The following is a 17460-nucleotide window of genomic DNA, read 5'->3' as shown; positions in this document are numbered from 1 at the left end:
AGTAACTTTTTTCTTCCTTTCTCCCTGCCTATGTCTTTGCTTGAGTTTGAGCTTGAGTAACTTGTGTGTCACACTACCTTATTATCAATATATATCTTAACCCTATTTATACAATCGAGTACTCAATCAAGATTTGATCATAAACTTACTTATTTCTATAACCGCCGCCTTTCTTGCGGAAATATAAATACGACACCCGAGATTACTCACGGATAAAATGCTACAACGGTATTCCGTGCGCTTGCGGACTTATCTGTGATGTAAGAAATACCACACGGCATCTCAGGCACCATTGCTAGGGATTAACGATCCCAGTAATGACGCTAACAAACGCCAACATTGATAGGTCTAGATCAATACTGCCAAGTTCAGAGATGCCTAATCTGTCTATAAATGCTGCCCAAAGCAATGCTGCTTTGCCTGAATGATCTGAATTTTTTTCCCTAGCAGAATTGTGAAGAAAAGCTATGGAGTTTTTTTCTGAACTTGATGGTAGCATTTGCATGGAAAAACTTTGTGTTTCCATCCCCAAACTTGATACATTTGATGTTAGCTCTTTGTTTCCAATATATCTTGTGCTGATTCAGGAGAAATGCAACTTGTCATTCAATAAGGCTTTAAAGTTTCATTCTAGCACTGCGAGATCTCTTTATTCTTCTTTAGTTTCCAGGAAATGAATCAATAATTTGATATTCTCAAGCAGCAAGGACAAACTGGAAATATGTGCATGCCATGCCTTAAGCACTCTTCTCAAGTTTTTGAACCTGGCCATAATAATTTTGCAGGGCCATCAGTTGAAACTGGAACTGACCAGCCATGCTGCTCCATCTGCAAGAAGTGTTCATTCTTCATCCAATAATTTTCAAATCTAAAGATTCTAACTCTTGGAATAGTGGTATTAATATGGATAGTACATGGGGCATGATCAAAAGATTGCATAGCCAAAGATGTGGCTACTGTATTGGGGTAGTTTGAAGTCCAAGAGAGGGAGGAAAAAAACCAATCTAATCTGTCCAAAAGAGGGGAGTCTCGTTTATTGGTCCCATGTAAAAGTTCTTCCCTTTAAGGGAATTTCGACAAGATCAAGGGAACTGATTGCTTCATTGAACATAAGAATTTCATTAATATTGGCACCTGGCTTGTTTCTATCTTAAGCTTTTCTGATGAAGTTGAAATCACCTACCACTAGCCAATCTACATTATCTGGCATTTGTTTGTTTTTGAACCAAGTAATGAATTGCCTCTTTCCCTCATCTGTGCAGGGCACATAAATATTGGTTAGCAACCAGGAAGCTCCTGAGAGTAGGGATATAAACATCACTGATTGTGCAAAATCATTAACAAAAATCATCTCTCCATCAAAAAGATTTAGAGAATCTACCTATTAGCGTCCTTTTTGAGAATATGATATTTGAGGAATATCATCTGCTTTGGTTCATCCATTGTAAAATGGTTATTGTTCGACAGACCAAATAGATTCTTATAATATTTTGTGATATACTTTTTGAGTTCTGTGTCATCACATATTACTCATTCCTCTTGTTTGAGCTGGAAAATTCATGCTTTCCTATATTTTCCATTTATCACTAGATCAAAATATTTTCAATTGCAGTACCCCTCCAATATATTAACTAGGGGATTTCCTCCTCTCCTAACAGCTAACCTAAACTTTTTGTTCAAACAATGCCTTGTTAGGATATAAGATAGATGTTTCATCTGCTTTATTTACCAATATTTTCTTTTCTTTTTGTATGTACGACTGACGTTTTTGGCCTACCCCTCAAATATTGTTTGAGATGTCTGCCAATTTTCTAAAGGTGTATGGCCGTCCTCTACATCTTGCCAACATTTTGAAAAGGCCCTCACGTAGTAACAAATCCAAGTCCAATTTTAACATAGGTTTATACTAAATAATAAGGGTGCATGACAGAATTCAAAGTTGGAACATCAAGGTTGTTTGCACGTGTGAATTCGCTGATCTTACATGTCTATCTCCTTAAGGTTTAGACCATCAATAATTGCGTTAAAAGGGCCATCTGCCACTATAAAACCTATTATAATAGGTAATGTTTTGCTAGAACATCATTTGGGCCAACATAGTTAAAAAAGCTTCCTTGAACTCCGGCTGGGCTACTACTTAAACAGACACCAATATTGTAACGAAAATGGCTCTATTATGTCATTATTTGTGGTTTTGGTGATTTACTTATAAAATAGGCATTGGAAGTTTAGGACTAATGGTTTGTCAAGAATAAACATTTGCAAGGTTATGAAGGTCCAAGGATGCAATACAAGTGAAGCAATAGATGGCAGGACAAAGGATGAAGCAATAGATGGCAGGACAAAGTTTGGGAAGATTGCAAGGACCGGATGATGCATAATCTCGTGGAAGTGGCATCGCGTTCCAAGGACCATAGAAGCATTCATGACCTGATTCATAAAATCTCAATATCAATGGTCTGTGCAGCAAAGCAAGATTTTTGCACTTTTGTGTATTCTAATACGTGAGATCTGCGAACGACTTTCGTAACCGATAAAGTGAGGTCACTAGTCGTGTTGCATAAAAAACAGCTAGGATCGATAGATGAAGAAAACTAAGAGCAACTTTAGTTACATTCCCTAAATCATACCCTCCAAATGCTAAATAGGGGATGCTTTATTTTTAGACGCTTTCAAATTTGTTTCAACTACAGCAATAACTCTGAATTCTAGGGTTTCCTAGAGAACTCTAGAAATAGAGGGTGGATAAGAGAATTTGGATGTGTCATCAAAATAGAGGGTCTAATAGAGAATCTGCTAGAGTGCATGTTTTTGTTTAACCCTCTAAATTTTGGATATGGATCTTTTTGGAGGGTCTGCCAGAGCTACACTAAAAAAATATTTCTGCACACGCTATTCATGGGACGCCTGGATGGAAAGAGATAGGAGAGAAAAAGAAAAATTAAGCAAATAATAAAGCTTAATTGACTATTGTTAGAGGTGACAACCGTGACGGCATACACCTGTGTGATGGGAGCCAGGAGAGGAGATGAGGTAGTAATATTGTTTTATGAGGCTGCTGCGATGCACGTGGACGGGGGTGCACGCGACGTTGGGAACCAAGCTAAAACCACTGTTGTGATTGTGAAATAGCTCTGTTTTATTGGGTTTCTCATAAAAAAAATTAGCAAGTTTTATAATTGGTTAGAGTTTGGTACTTCTTTATCTCAAATCTCTACCACAATAAAAGGAAGAAAGTAGAACAAAATCTTGACGCGACCTTTGACCCAGTCAGCTTCCATCCCATCTCGTCCGTCCGATCTGGACGTCGCACCGCCTCCTTCCCGATCCTCCTCCCACCACGTTCCCACGCGACGGTTCAATCGCGAGTCCGCCCCGATGCCCTCCCCTCGCAGCCCCGACGCGCGGCGCCCTCCCCTCGTCCGCCGCCCTCCCCCTCCTCTCCGACTCCACCACCGCGACGCTCGTCCACGGCAAGCCACGCCTTACTCCGGCCTCGCGAGCCGCCTCCCCGCCGACGACGGAAGGCTCGCCGCACCGCTCCCCCCCAACCCCTGGCCGGCCCTCGCTCTCCGGCGTCGCGAGCCGCCTCCGCGTCGACGACGAGCAGGGGGACGCGCAGCTCTCCCCCAACCCACTGGCGGCTCCGGGCTCCCCGGCGTCGTCATCGCCGCGAGCCACCTCCGCTACGCCGACGAAGGCCTGCCGCGCCTCTCTCCCTCAACTCGCGGCCGGCCCTCGCTCTCCGGCCTCGCGAGGTGCCTCTCCCCCAACCTGCGGCCGGCCCTCGCTCTCCGGCCTCGCGTGGTGCATCTCCTCCAACCTGCTGCCGGCTCCAGGCTCCCCGGCGTGGTCGCCGCTGCCGTCCCCGCCCAGACGCCGCCGCAGACGGTGGAGACGGCGAAACAAATCTTCGCGGTGGTATGCACTGGAGAGCCTAACTCTGCTCTGTTTTCGTTCCCATGCCTCCAATTCCCCCGCTGTCCTGTTCTGCCACCGCATCAACGACAAGGCTGGGAGTCTGGGATCGAGCATCGATGGCCACGGCTCCGAAGAATCACGTCAGCCCCTAATTAACTCCTACACTTCATTCAACTAATTAGCATCTGTGCAGTTTGGACATGGGATCTGAATTGGATGCACGCACACTTTGGACTTTGTGTTTCTGATCAACCATTAGCATCTTGTGTACACGATACATCACTTCTCAATTCCGTTGGGCAATATCCCACACTTGCATATCACTTGTTCAATATAAAAGTCTTCCTTCTGTTTAAACCATATGATGAAATATCAATGCAATGCAACTTGGTATGATATGTAGTAGTCAGCCCCAGGAGTTTAATGAGGTGAAGGTGAGGCTCGCATGTGCACCCTGAGCCTGTGTGCAGCTGATCAATATAGCAGCATTAATCTTGCAAACTTGGCAGAACATAGGATGTCACTTGAACAGAGCTTATCATCAATGAACAAATATTGAGATTTTTCAATTTGTAACAGTTTAGCCTTGACTTCAGCAATCAGCATGTCTGTTCATGGAAGCCAGTGTAGGCAAATGTTGGACTCTACATAGGACCTCTATCTTTAACTTGAAACGAGAAATAATTAGAACAAACTATCATAAGTTAGAATCTGGTCCAAATTTCAGTTAAAAGCTGATCTACTCTTACAGAAAGTTCTTAAATAAACAGAGTTGACTTAAATTGTAGATAAACTCTGAGAATAAAAGTCAGACCTACAAGAGACATTTGAAATTATTCCCTTTTGCATCATGATGCTTGTTAGTTGTCCATCTGTTGGTGATCTTGGTTGTTGTCCTAAAGCAACCTCCATTCAGTTTGCTATGATTCAACATGATTTTGATCAATTGGTATTATTTCATATATAGTCCAAGAGCATGTGTACCATCAAGGCTATTCTTTCAGTCTTTTTTCTTGCAGATTCAGAGCATTCATTGTTTGCTTGGATTTATTCTTTCAGTCTTAATTTTTACAGATTCAAAATATTCTTGCATTGATTAACAACCAGTAGAGCAAGTCCAAGCAGGCAACCATGAGGTGATCCACTCGACCACTCGGCTGATCTACTTTTTCCAAAAATGTAAGCTTGAACAAGTTCCAAATTACCTAAGGCTTGAACATTAAGTTATATAGAATTTGTGTGCATATTTTCTTTGTTGGGCAAAGGTCTAGTTGTTGCCATCCTAGAGGGCAAGCTGCAGGGTGTGGGAGCTGGAGTTCAACATGTAGGAGGTCGCAGGTCACTGACAGCCCACTACTCGCTCATGCAAATCCAACCGTGCGTGGTCTAAGGAGCAGGTAGGCCACCTTGATTTGCTCCTGCGAATGTGGATTGTCTTTGTTATCTGCTATTATTTTACATGCGGTGCAGAGCTCTGTCATGTTTACGATTGTAGGCGGATTATGCCATATGCAGGAGCTTCAAGGTACAGAGATGATCCTCCCAGTTATGAACTCTAGATTTATGTGTTGATTAGTGTTCCTGGAATCATATTTTCGATTATGTAGGTGGGCTTGTGTTCTAATTGATTGAACTGATGGACAGCGTATCCTTATTTTAATTTTTCAAATTTCAGCTGATGATTTCAGGTTTGTTTGTGTTTTGATGAATATAACTGATGGATAGCATGAGCCTTTCTTCCTATCTCAAAACGAAGTCGATGAGTTCTCTACAAATTATTATGTCAATAACATTTATTATCTATTTGTGGACACTGATATTTAATGCCAGATTGCCAGTTAATACAAGCCACGAGATGCTTTGGAATGAGTAACTAACCAGTTAGTTTAACTGATCATTTGGCAATGCCACATGACAATAATTATTGTCTTTTTACTTTTACATGTACTGTCAGTACAAGATTGTACTGGGGTTAGCTCGTGCTGACATTGAAGGGAGACAGTTAGAAGATCATTCACCCTTCTTGATGTTAGGCCTGAGATAGTGTGCTGAGTGAGTTGGCGATGAAATCAATGGCAGGCCTTATCAGATCATCGATAGAACACTCAGAGTGAGATGCTTTGATAATTGAATGCAATTAAGTGAACATTGATGCATCGTGCTTCTAGTGTTGATCATTGAACATTTGCAGACCACTTCCTGCATCTACAGCTTCATACAGTATGTACAACAATCCTAAGGAGTGCATTACTATTTTCAGCATGTATGTTCAAACTTTTGATTTTGTTATTAGATAATGGCAGGTGAATATTTTGAAACTTGAGAGCATGGAGCTGTTTGACCGGCTATTCTAGACCCGTAGGTACTGTACTTATTAACAATCCATTGATTCATTAAAATTTCAGTATGACACTAAGCAAGTAACAATATTTACTGGTTTATTGTTTCTTTTTCATGCAGGATGATCAACCAAGTGGATAAATATTATTTCCTAAGATCATTATTCACTATTAATGTTATGTGTTAAGATCTGGTTCATGAGTGATCATGTTTGTTTGGTCTGCAATACAAATTTGTACAATTGGGTGGATAAAATATGTTCTGCTATGATCAGTGGTGAGCTAGATTGACTCAGTGACAATGGTTAGTGCAGTAGGTTAACTTAGGAATGTATGTGCTATGACCTTGAGGCAAGTGTTGTCCATTTCAACTTTTCAGAGTTAGTTTTATGTTCGAGTCATGTAATTTGCCCTGAAAATTTTTATGTGTCTTATTTGGATGACAATAGCAGGGGACACTATCCAATCTCTTCTTCTCAAGGATAAAGATATTCATCTTTTAAATATCTTAAAGCTAAATACATTTCATATTCTCTTTTTCTTGGTGCAGGAGATGTCAAATGCCTCCACTGATCTGATTGAGATAATCAATACCACGCAATGTGAGATTTTTTGGCTCAATACCGGCATGGACAAGGATCAGCAACATGATGCCTCTGATATGATTAACTAAATGCTGCTCAATTAATCTGCTACCTCAAATACTTGTTGCAAATACTTTGATCCATCACGTAACACTATTTCTGGTTAGCTGTAAGAACTCAGTTTCCTACTATTACCTCAATGGATAATATTATTACTTGTTTCAATTTGTGTGTAACCGTGAAAGCAGCCTCTGTATACCTTTGCAGTCATCTCAAAACTGTGTGGTAATAAAGTGTGCCCTCTTTGTATATTTTATTGCTTTATTTTTCAACACATCTGGAATAAATTCATAGCATTATTTAAAAAGATTTAAAAATGTATGTAAAGTTGCACATTGTTAAAAATATACATATCTAATGAGTTATTTTTATTTTATTTTAAAATATACGCTTCTTGTATAGAAATGAATTGATCTTGTTATCAGCCGTAGCAACGGATGGGTATTCAACTAGAATGCTCGTGAGAGTTTCTCCTTGTGGTAGAGGTAAAAAAAGATAATAAACATGTCCAATAGACTCAACTTGCAAAGACGTCTTGGGAACCTACCTTGTGCCGTCGTTCCATTTTACTACATAATTTGTTCGTGTGCGATGCAAGTTGCAATGGGTATTGGAACAAGAACAGTGCTCTTTTAATTATTTACATTATAACTAGTTATCATCAGATGCACATTCTCTATATATAGAACGGTCAAAACGCCTCGTCTCCCAAAAAAGGACAGGCTTCTACTCTCTCTCTCCATGTATATATATATACACACACGTCACCTGAAGGCCTGAATACTGAAACCACTCCGGAAGTCAAAATCACAATTCAAAGATAGCAGCTACAAGATAGCACCTACCACCACAAAACTCCAGACTCTAAATGAAACACACGGTTGAGTGTTCACACTAGCATCTCACGGAGGAGCGAAATTCACGGCTCTTCAACAGATTTTCAACTTCCATCTGCCTTCCAGGAAAGAAAACGTTCCAAGTTATGTAAATTCAAGCCTACTGGTAGCGCGAGTAGTTGGTGTCCACAGCTACCATCAGTCCCAAAAAAAGAAAAAAGGAGCGAGGGAACACCTGATCCAGTTTAATAATCTGAACCAAAGCAACATATTAACACGTGGTTTGCAGCTATTGACTAACATTTCCTGTTGTTTTCATCCGAAGACCGAATACATGTGCCCAGATTATTTTTCTGTCTGAAGGCATGCAACTTTTGACCAAATCCCCTCCAGCACAAAGAGACCAGTCTCAAGCGAACTCTTTGCAATTTAATATGCTATATGCCTCGTCTTGGTATGCATTTTGCACGATCCAGAGAGAAAATTGGTCGCGTTTGCAATACATATTGACAAAGACTCGCCACCTATTTGTTGTGCTATTACAGGATTGCTGTGCGAGTTGCAAACCAAACACGAACAGACAGAATTCATGAGGGACCGCACAAGCAATCCATAATCCTGCATCCATGTCCAGGCTTCAGCATCTCCTCAAGTTGATGTGTTCAGTACTGATCTTGGGTAAGAGCCAATCCTTGTAGCCCTTGCATGTCTGCTCTTTATCTGCTTAGATCAAGTTGGGTTTAAGTTCGCTTCGATTTACTTCTACAGCTGAGCTGATACGAGGGAACAACGACGACATGGAGGTGCTCATCGAGCTCAAGAAATTCCTGCAAGCACACAACCAAATAAACCGAGGCGCCTATGATGGATGGTTGGAGTCAGAGGCCTCGCCATGCAACTGGCAAGGAGTTGGATGTGATGCCGGCGGCCGTGTGAGTTCCCTTGACCTCTCTAGCTCGAGGATATTTGGACCCATCTTCGGCAATTTCTCCAGTCTCACTGGACTCGATCGTTTAGACCTCTCCGCAAATAGCATCACTGGTGAACTCCCAGATGACCTCAACAGATGCGTGGGACTGAAGCAACTCAACCTCTCACACAACCTCATATGTGGAGCCCTTAACATTTCCAGCCTGACAAGTCTGAAAACATTAGATGTCTCACAGAATCGGTTCGAGGGGGGAATTAGCATGAGCTTCCCTGCAACCTGTGACAAACTCACCACCCTCAACATCTCCAGCAACAACCTCAGAGGGAGCATCACTGGCCTGTTTGACAACTGCTCGAGTCTCAGATACGTGGATCTCAGCTTGAATCGCTTTGCTGGCCAGGTCTCTCAGGGCATGGACGGCCTTGTCCAGTTCAATGCTGCCGAGAATGACTTGACCGGAAACATTTCTCTCAGCATGTTTCCAGAAGGATGCAAACTACAGTTTCTGGACCTCTCCGGCAACCATTTGTTTGGCAACTTGCCGAATTCCATAGCAAATTGCTCCGGTTTGACATACCTGTCACTATGGGGGAACGGTTTTGATGGGAAGATACCACCAGGAATTGGAACGATTCCTGGGCTTGAAAAACTGATCCTTGGGAGCAACAACTTTTCCCGTGAGATGCCACTTGAGCTAATGAACTGCATTGCACTAAACTATCTGGACATTAGTGGCAACAATTTTGGTGGTGAGGTGCAAGGACTCTTTGGGAAGTTAACGAGTTTGACGAATCTGAAGCTTCACTCAAACAAGTACACTGATGGAATAGTGTCCTCTGGCATTCTTAGGCTGCCTAAGCTGACCATGCTTGATCTCAGCCTCAATTGGTTCACTGGGGAGCTACCTACCGAGGTGTCAAGCATGACAAGCATCAAATACCTCGTGCTTGCACAGAATAACTTCTATGGGGAGATCCCCCCGGTGTATGGACAGCTTGTTCAACTCCAAGTGTTGGATTTATCATACAATAATCTCTCCGGTGGTGTCCCTGCAGATATTGGCAACCTCTCCTCGCTTCTCGTGTTGATGCTTGCTGGAAACCAACTTTCTGGAGAGATCCCAAGGGAAATAGGGAACTGTACCAGCTTGCTATGGCTCAACCTTGCTGGAAATAAGCTATCCGGTCAGATTCCCCCGGAAATAGCAGGTACTGGGAGTAACCCTACTCCAACGTTTGTTAGGAATCAGAAGGATGCCGTGCAACTGGAGATTGGCACCAAGAAATGTCTCTCTGTGATGCGGTGGATTCCCATTGGTTACCCAGGGTTCAACTATGTTGACTCAGAGATGTCTTTGAAGGACTGCCGGGACCTAGAGGACCGAATCTTAAAGGGGTATGGTATTGTTACACCACCTTACGTCCAACCATGTATCATCCTGGGTTATGTTAGGTTCTCAAGAAATCTGTTATCAGGGCATATACCTCCCATGATTTCTGCAATGAGAAACTTCCACTTGCTCCTCCTAGATGATAACCTGCTCTCTGGCGTCCTACCATCAGAGATTTGTCAAATGCCGCTTGTTGCTCTTAATGTCTCTAGGAACGTAATTTCTGGTGTGATTCCTTTTGAGATTGGTCGGATGATACTCCTTGAGACCCTTGACTTGTCTTTTAACAACTTCTCTAGTGGACTTCCACCAAGTCTGAACCTGCTCTTTAAACTGAATAAGTTCAATGTTTCATATAATCCACTTCTCTCTGGCAATGTTCCATCTACTGGCCAACTTTCTACCTTCGACGAGCAATCCTTTCTTGGAGACCCTATCCTGTCTTTGCGTTTTGCTGACTATGGGCCCCATTCGGAATCAAATGAGGATGAGCTCTCTAGCGAAGGTACAGAAGATCATCCTGCTAAAGAAGAGACAATGGTGTCGGTCATCGCATTTATTGTGTTTTTCTTTGCCACAATTGTTATTAGAGAATATCACAACCTCATGTATGTGTACTTAGGCTATAAAACGCAGATGTGTCAGTATGAAGATTTATGGAGATATGTAACCCTTGAGCTTTGTAACCAAGTTAAAAAAAACTCGGAAAGTAGTGTCAAGGGCCATGTGGTTCAGGTATTGAATTGTTAAATATCCTGCCACATATAGGGGTGGTAAAGGGCTCTAAATTTTAGTCTAGATAATCTAAGGGCCGAGCTCTAATCTTATTTAATTTTGAGCTAAATATATATAAGGACCAAATTAGATTGTGGAGAGAGCACTAGGGCCATGATCCGTTACCAGCCCTAGCCACATAGAACTATAATGTTACATGTACAAAACTTCAAATTTATGTACATTTCTTATTTCTGTTCCAGGGGATTCATTGTAATTAGAAAACAGAACTACTAGCACCGTACCATTCAAGGATATCATCTCAAAATTTGGATTGTAGTTTATTATCTTGATAGTCATCATTAGTCTAATCTTTCAGGTTTTAACTTGACATTTTGGAGAAATCATGGGGTGAGTGCCAAGCAATTTGATTTGTTCTTTATGGATTCATATGTTAAGGGTGTGTTTGGTTGGGCCGTGGCTTTTGGAAAAGCTGTTGTGAACTGTGGGCTGTGGAAAAACTGCTGTGAAAAAGCTGTTGTGGAAAAAGCAGAAGACCGTTTGGTTAGAACGGTTGTCAGCTGTGGAAAACTGTATGCTGTGGGGAAATACCTATAATACCCCTGAAAGTTTGTTGGACTGTCTATATACCAAAATACTTGTACAAACCTAATATGTTCAATATTTCGCATGTAAATGTATTTTTTGGAAAGAAAAATATTAAATTTTCTAAGTTTTTTATCCATATGGTCCACATAAATAGAACTGTAGCAATTATACAAGGTAAAAAGCTCATGAAATTATGATATATGTCAACATAACTATCCTCCTCTCGCATTAACCAAATCATCAGCGATCTTATCACGAATGGTATTCATGGTATCCTCATTATCTACACCTTCACTTCCATCTTCTTATGTTTGTGTGGCGCCGTGGCGGGCCGGGGCGGGGCGGCGACGGGGCAAGGCGGCGTGGGGCGGCGCTAGGGCGGGGCGGGGCGGGGTCGGATGGGGCAGCGCCGGGGCGGGGTGGCGACGAGGCGGGGCGGCGTGGGGCGGCGACGGGTGGGGCGGGGCAGGGCGGCGCCGGATGGGGCGGCGGGCAGGGTGGGGTGGGGTGGGAGGCGGAGGTGGGATGGGAATGGGAGTGGGATGGGAACGGGTTGGGGAGATTAGAGCGAACCGTTTTTTTCATAACCAGTGGCAGGTGGGTAATTTTTACCCCAAAAGCCACTGAAAGCAGGGGGAGAGGTGCTTTTGCATTTGTACTAAGCAGCTTTTGGGCAAAAGCACCTAGAGCGTTTAAGCCCTTTGGTTGGTTTTTGGCTTTTGCAAAAGCAAAAGTAGATTGTAAAGCCCAACCAAACACACCCTAAGACCCATATGTCTTCTTGCCGAGCAAACTTAACTTTGGAGTTCAAACATGATCTGTCCTTCCTTTTATCCCTTGCTCTAACGAATGTTGTCAGTATCTGCGGTTGACTTGGATGTGACACTTGCAGTGTAGCCCTAGCCTTGCCATCTCTAATTAGCACTGACTCTAATCTTCTTGAAAATGTCATAATGAGGGAGTATCGACAAGGTGAAAAGACACATGTCGTGCAAATTTGACATGTTCCCTTGTGTGTTTCTACTTATGCTCTCAACTCTGAAAGAAAATTGTGCTAATTTAATTCATGACAGGGTATACTCCCACATGATGACATTGTTTCAAACCTAGATCACCAAGGAGGATGAGATCAGGGGAGAAGGTGGGAGGTTAATTGAAAGGTGGCGGCGGCGGTGTGTATCGCGAAGGTGGCCCGATGCCTAGAGGCACTCTATGAGCTAATTTCGCTAGCTGGACCAGATCTTAATACAATACTATGCTAGCGTGTGGAGATTGTGGACTGACACCTAAGCCCGGGGCTCTAATGGCCCTAGGCCTTCATCCGCCACCGGTATTGAGGGCGGGGTGGTGGCGGCAGCAGCTCGGGGAGGGAGGGGTCACTACACCAAAGCCGTTCAATTTATCGGCCAGATCTAATTTCGTCGGCCAAAAACAAGCCAACGAAAATAACTCGTTTATTTCATCAGCCAACACAAGCCGACGAAATTAGAACTTGTTTTCGTCGGCCCAGCCCAGGCTGACGAAAAAATGTTCATATTTTCGTCGGCTAGGCCTTGGCCGACGAAAATAGTTCTAATTTCGTCGGCCTGCTGGGCCGACGAAAATATAGGTACCCTAATAGCGCGATTTGGATGTCGTTCTAGGCCCGCACGCATACTTCGTTCTCCGCCCCCGCTCCCGAGCCCCCCTGCCCCGCCGCCACCACCGCGGCCCCACCGCCCCCTGCCGCCACCTCGTGCCCGCGCAGCCCCCGCGGCCCCGCCGCCGCCGCCCCGCGCCCCTCTGCCCCGCGGGCCCCGCGCAGCTCTGCCTCTGCCCCGCGGGCCCCCGTGCAGCCCTCTGCCCCGCAGGTCCCCGCACGGCTCTGCCCACAGCTGCGCGCACGTCTGCCCCGCGGCTGGCCGCACGTCTGCCCCACGGCCTCGCGGCCCCTAAGACGCACCGCCCTGAGATATAATAATCAAGAATCTATATCCAATATTGTGAGAAGCATAGCCTAGGAAGACACAATCACTGTTTTTAGTCCAACCTTACGTTTCTTAGCAATTGGTACATTATCTTTTGCTAAGCAGCCAAAATATGCAAGTAGGTGAGTGTTAATCTTTTATTTTGCCATTCCTCGAATGGTGTATTCTCTTTGTTTTTCATAGGAACTCTATTAAGAATATAACAAGTAATCAATATGGCCTCACCCCACCATTCCCAAGGAAGTGTACTGGTTTCAAATATGGCGTTAACCATCTCTGTTAGAGTGCGGTTCTTCACTTCCGCCACTCCATTTGACTCAGGAGAATAAGGTAGTGTTCTCTCATGAATAATACCATGTTCCTCACAAAACAAATTGAACTCATTTGAAAAAATACTGTCCACCTCGATCCGATCTAAAATATTTAATTTTTCTCTCAAGTTGATTTTCAACATCAGCTTTATAGACCTTGAAAAAAATTGAAACGCCTCATATTTTGACTTAAGCAAATACACATAGCAATATCTAGTTGAATCATCTATCAAAGTCATGAAATATTTCTTCCCACCTTTAGTTAACGCACCATTCATTTCGCGCAAATTGGAATGAACAAGTTCTAAAGGTGCCAAATTCCTCACCTTAGCAGCCATGTGAGGCTTGCGCGGTTGCTTAGATTGCACACAAACTTGACACTTAGAATTCTTGACCAAAATAAATTTTGAAATTAAAATCAAACTAGCAAGCCACAACATACAACCAAAATTAACATGATAAAGCTGTGAATGCCAAGTATTTGATTAATCATCATTACACACATGATTCACAACTTTATTACAAGAGTCTAATAATGACAGGCCAAACAGACCATCACAGTCATATCCTTTACCAACAAAGGATCCAAATTTGAAAACAACACATTTGTTCGATTCAAACACCAACTTCAAACCATCCTTACAAAAGAGAGATCCGCTAACAAGATTTTTATTTATTGAGGGGAAATGCTGCACATTCCTCAATTGCACAGTTTTTCCTAAAGTAAACTTCAGATCGACCGCACCAATACCACAAATAGCCGCATTTGAACCGTTCCCCATCAACACGGATCCAGCTCCTTGACCTGGTAAGAAGAAAAATAGAGAAATATCAGCACACACATGTATATTTCCCCCTGTGTCACTTGTCCCGAGCATAATGACCAGTACTACTGTTGGTACTTGTTAACATCATAGATAAATCCGCAAGTGCACAGATACCAATGTAGCTTGCACCCAGGTGTATTCCAGGGTATCGTATCCACTGGGGAACTTGTGTATACTCTCTAAGGTTTAGGTTCATCCAAGAACACCACACTGGCGAAAGGCAAGGGTTAGAGAGGATTCCTAAGGCTAAGAATCACAGGTAAGATGGAACTGTCCTAATTGTTTACTGCAGGCTACTAGCTTCGCCTGTATAAGACCTGGCCTGCTCCAGCAATACGGCATTTTGATATACCTGAACGAGGTGGGTTACGCTGGATAGATAGGGTTGTCACCACCTACTACCTACCACATCTAACCATGGAATATAACACAACAAGTCTAGTATAGACACCACATCTACACCGTCTTTTACTAACTCTAGCCTTAGCCAAGAATATCCATCTCTATTAGGAGTCTTAGACTAGAGCACCCACTAAACTAGTAAACTATTGATCCCATAAACAACTAAGGAATTAGAACTATTACTTAACTAAGAAACTAAAGCACAAAGGAAGTCATGGACACTTACTTTGATTGATAAGCATCCATCGAGGTACAAGATGGAGAAGAGTGCCTTCAAACCCGGCACTTCCCCGACTTCCGCTCACTCTCTCCCTATTTTCTAACACTGCCTAGGTAGCACTACACCTCTAGAGTGAGCCTAGAGCTTGTGTATGAGAGTAAGAGAGGAAGAGAGAGCAATGTGTTGTTTGTCCTAATTCTACCCCCTCTTGTATTTATAGGGGTGTGTAGGTCATTGCTCGGCTGTGGGAATAGCTAAAGCTCTGCAGAACCGACTTGGGGAGGAGCTGAGGTGTCGCCACATGGAAGGAGAAGGTCGGTGGTGCCTCACCTGGTTCGACCGAACCAGGGTTTCGGCTGACCTAGCCTGGTCGCCAATCGACCTACCCTTTGCCTAGGTCACTGGTAGGTGGGTCCCACATGTAGGTGTGCATGCATTGGCGCTGTCTTAAGTCAGTTGCATGCTTTGGTAGACCCTTCGATCCATGTGAGGCTGAACGGTGCGTTTTGATTGGTTGGAGTTGCTTTGCCTTGGATCTTGCTTGCTCTTTTTATGCAATTTCTCCCCAAATACACTTGCACACATATTTAGATCAGGACTTGTGGAATTCGTTAAATAAGCACCCTATTCTAGCGTTAGCCTTTGATATTATTCCATTTTATTGCAGGATTTGACGGTCAAAACTGGTCCAAACGAGCGTCAACAAGATCCCCTAGACTCAGTCCTTTGCTCATCCTCGAGTGAAGGCCTAGAACTAAGGTGGACATGGCAGCCTTGACAAGATTCCTGGATAAATGTTATTCTTTACCTCACCTTGGCTTGTGAACTTTTGAAGTGTCTATCATGATGTTCCAGGCGATTGAGTGATGGAACAGTGTTGATTCTAGTGTCCTTTCCTGTTTAGCTACCAAATTTGGGGTTTTGAAATTGGTTTTAAAAAGAACATATCCATGGTCTTGCCCCCTTTTTAGATATCTCTCGATCGCTCATGTGTGTGTACCTTACCAAAGCTTCATCCCTTCTCTCCCTCTGTTGTGTATGTGGCTAAAGTGGAGCTCGGTAGGGAGTGTGCGGATACATACTTGCGATACATCTGTTGCAAAATCAAAGATCGGATCCATAGATATCATACATGGCTATCGCTTAGTAAAACCTTTTTAAGGACATGGCTATCGCTTCTTTTATTTTCACAAGTACTTGGACCTTCATGTGTCCATGTCTCTTTTTTTTCACGATAGCTCATGTCTCCTTTGGAACAATATTTGGGAGAGCGAGAGAGACCAATCTTTTTGTAGAGTGTTTATTTTAGGGGGCATGGTAGCTAACTTGAAGTGCAGAAGTTGCTGGTGTGCATGATCTTGATCAAACAAGTAATGAAGTATATCTCAATAGGGTCACAAAATTTGATAGAGCCTAGTGTAGCAACAAGTCGCATACGTACGAGGTTGCTAAAGTGTATATCGATGTTGACGGTCCTTAAGTCACAAAATTAACCATCCACTTTTGCATCTTTATATTGAAAGAAAGCAAGTCAATCTTCTAAAATACTCTTGACCATACAAGAAAGAAGATATTTTGAAGGTGAAGATATTACCATGGATATAAATATTTATAGAAAGTTCTAGAGTCACTTGTCTTATATGGCAAGTGAAAAAAATATCTAGGAATATTCTAGAATATCTTTTATTGTATGGTAAAGTAGAAAATATCTAGGAAGGTTCTAGAGTAGGGGACACATGTCATCACCATATGTGTCGCCATGATCTATATATATGAGAACCCCCCTCTCCCTCCCCTAGTAACCTAAGAGGCAACAACACATACAAGCCACAAGCATTAGAGAGAGTTGGGGTTGTAGTGCTAGGTGAGTGTGTGAATGAGTGCTAGGATAGCCACTTAAGAAGTGTTCACACTCTCGTGTAATATTGTTGTTCGTGTAATAAAGTGTTGTTCAAAAGAGTTGGTCTTCCAATCTGCTTCTATAGTTTCTAACTACTTAGTGCGTGGATTATGATCTATCGAAGGTTGGCTTTGCCCTCGGGATCACAACGGTCCAAGTTTCATCTGAAGGTTGGCTCTGCCACCTGAAAGCAAGCTTCATCTGTAGGTTGGCTCTGCCACCCGGGAGCTAGAAGGTCGGCTCTGCAGCCAAAAAGGACCAAAAGGCACTAAGTAATTAGAAATTATAAAGCTGTCCACTACAGAGTGAGTGGGTGTTCCTAGATATAGGTCCACCTTCAAGTAGGTGATTAGGGCCGCCTCCATTTCCAACAATTGGTATCAGAGCCAAGTTCATCCGGAACCATCATCTTGAGGAGGCATCGGTGAGCACAAGTGCTTGTGGTATCC

The 17460-nt window shown here is 43.1% G+C and overlaps 1 protein-coding gene and 1 long non-coding RNA gene across 10 annotated transcripts; both read left to right on the top strand.

Annotated features, from left to right (window-relative positions):
* Positions 1–3342: 3342 nt before the first annotated feature.
* On the top strand, positions 3343–7069 carry LOC112897801. Of its 9 annotated transcripts, none has more exons than XR_003229752.1 (5): positions 3343–3921; positions 4996–5057; positions 5187–6141; positions 6215–6283; positions 6382–7069. It is a non-coding gene; the product is annotated as an uncharacterized LOC112897801 (long non-coding RNA). The 9 variants fall into 9 exon arrangements; XR_003229748.1 differs by having other exon boundaries at positions 4996–5100; XR_003229749.1 differs by having other exon boundaries at positions 4996–6031; positions 6113–6141; positions 6225–6283.
* Positions 7070–8225: 1156 nt separating this feature from the next.
* On the top strand, positions 8226–11030 carry LOC112897263 (probable LRR receptor-like serine/threonine-protein kinase At1g74360). Its single transcript, XM_025965529.1, has 2 exons — positions 8226–8418; positions 8509–11030. The coding sequence occupies exons 1-2, from the start codon at positions 8367–8369 to the stop codon at positions 10809–10811; spliced, it is 2355 nt and encodes a 784-aa protein (XP_025821314.1). The 5' UTR covers positions 8226–8366; the 3' UTR covers positions 10812–11030.
* Positions 11031–17460: the final 6430 nt, after the last annotated feature.

Source organism: Panicum hallii, chromosome 6, assembly GCF_002211085.1.
Source record: "Panicum hallii strain FIL2 chromosome 6, PHallii_v3.1, whole genome shotgun sequence".
Classification (NCBI taxonomy): domain Eukaryota; kingdom Viridiplantae; phylum Streptophyta; class Magnoliopsida; order Poales; family Poaceae; genus Panicum; species Panicum hallii.
Note: the sequence above shows the minus strand (reverse complement) of the source record. Positions and strands in the feature narration are given on the sequence as shown.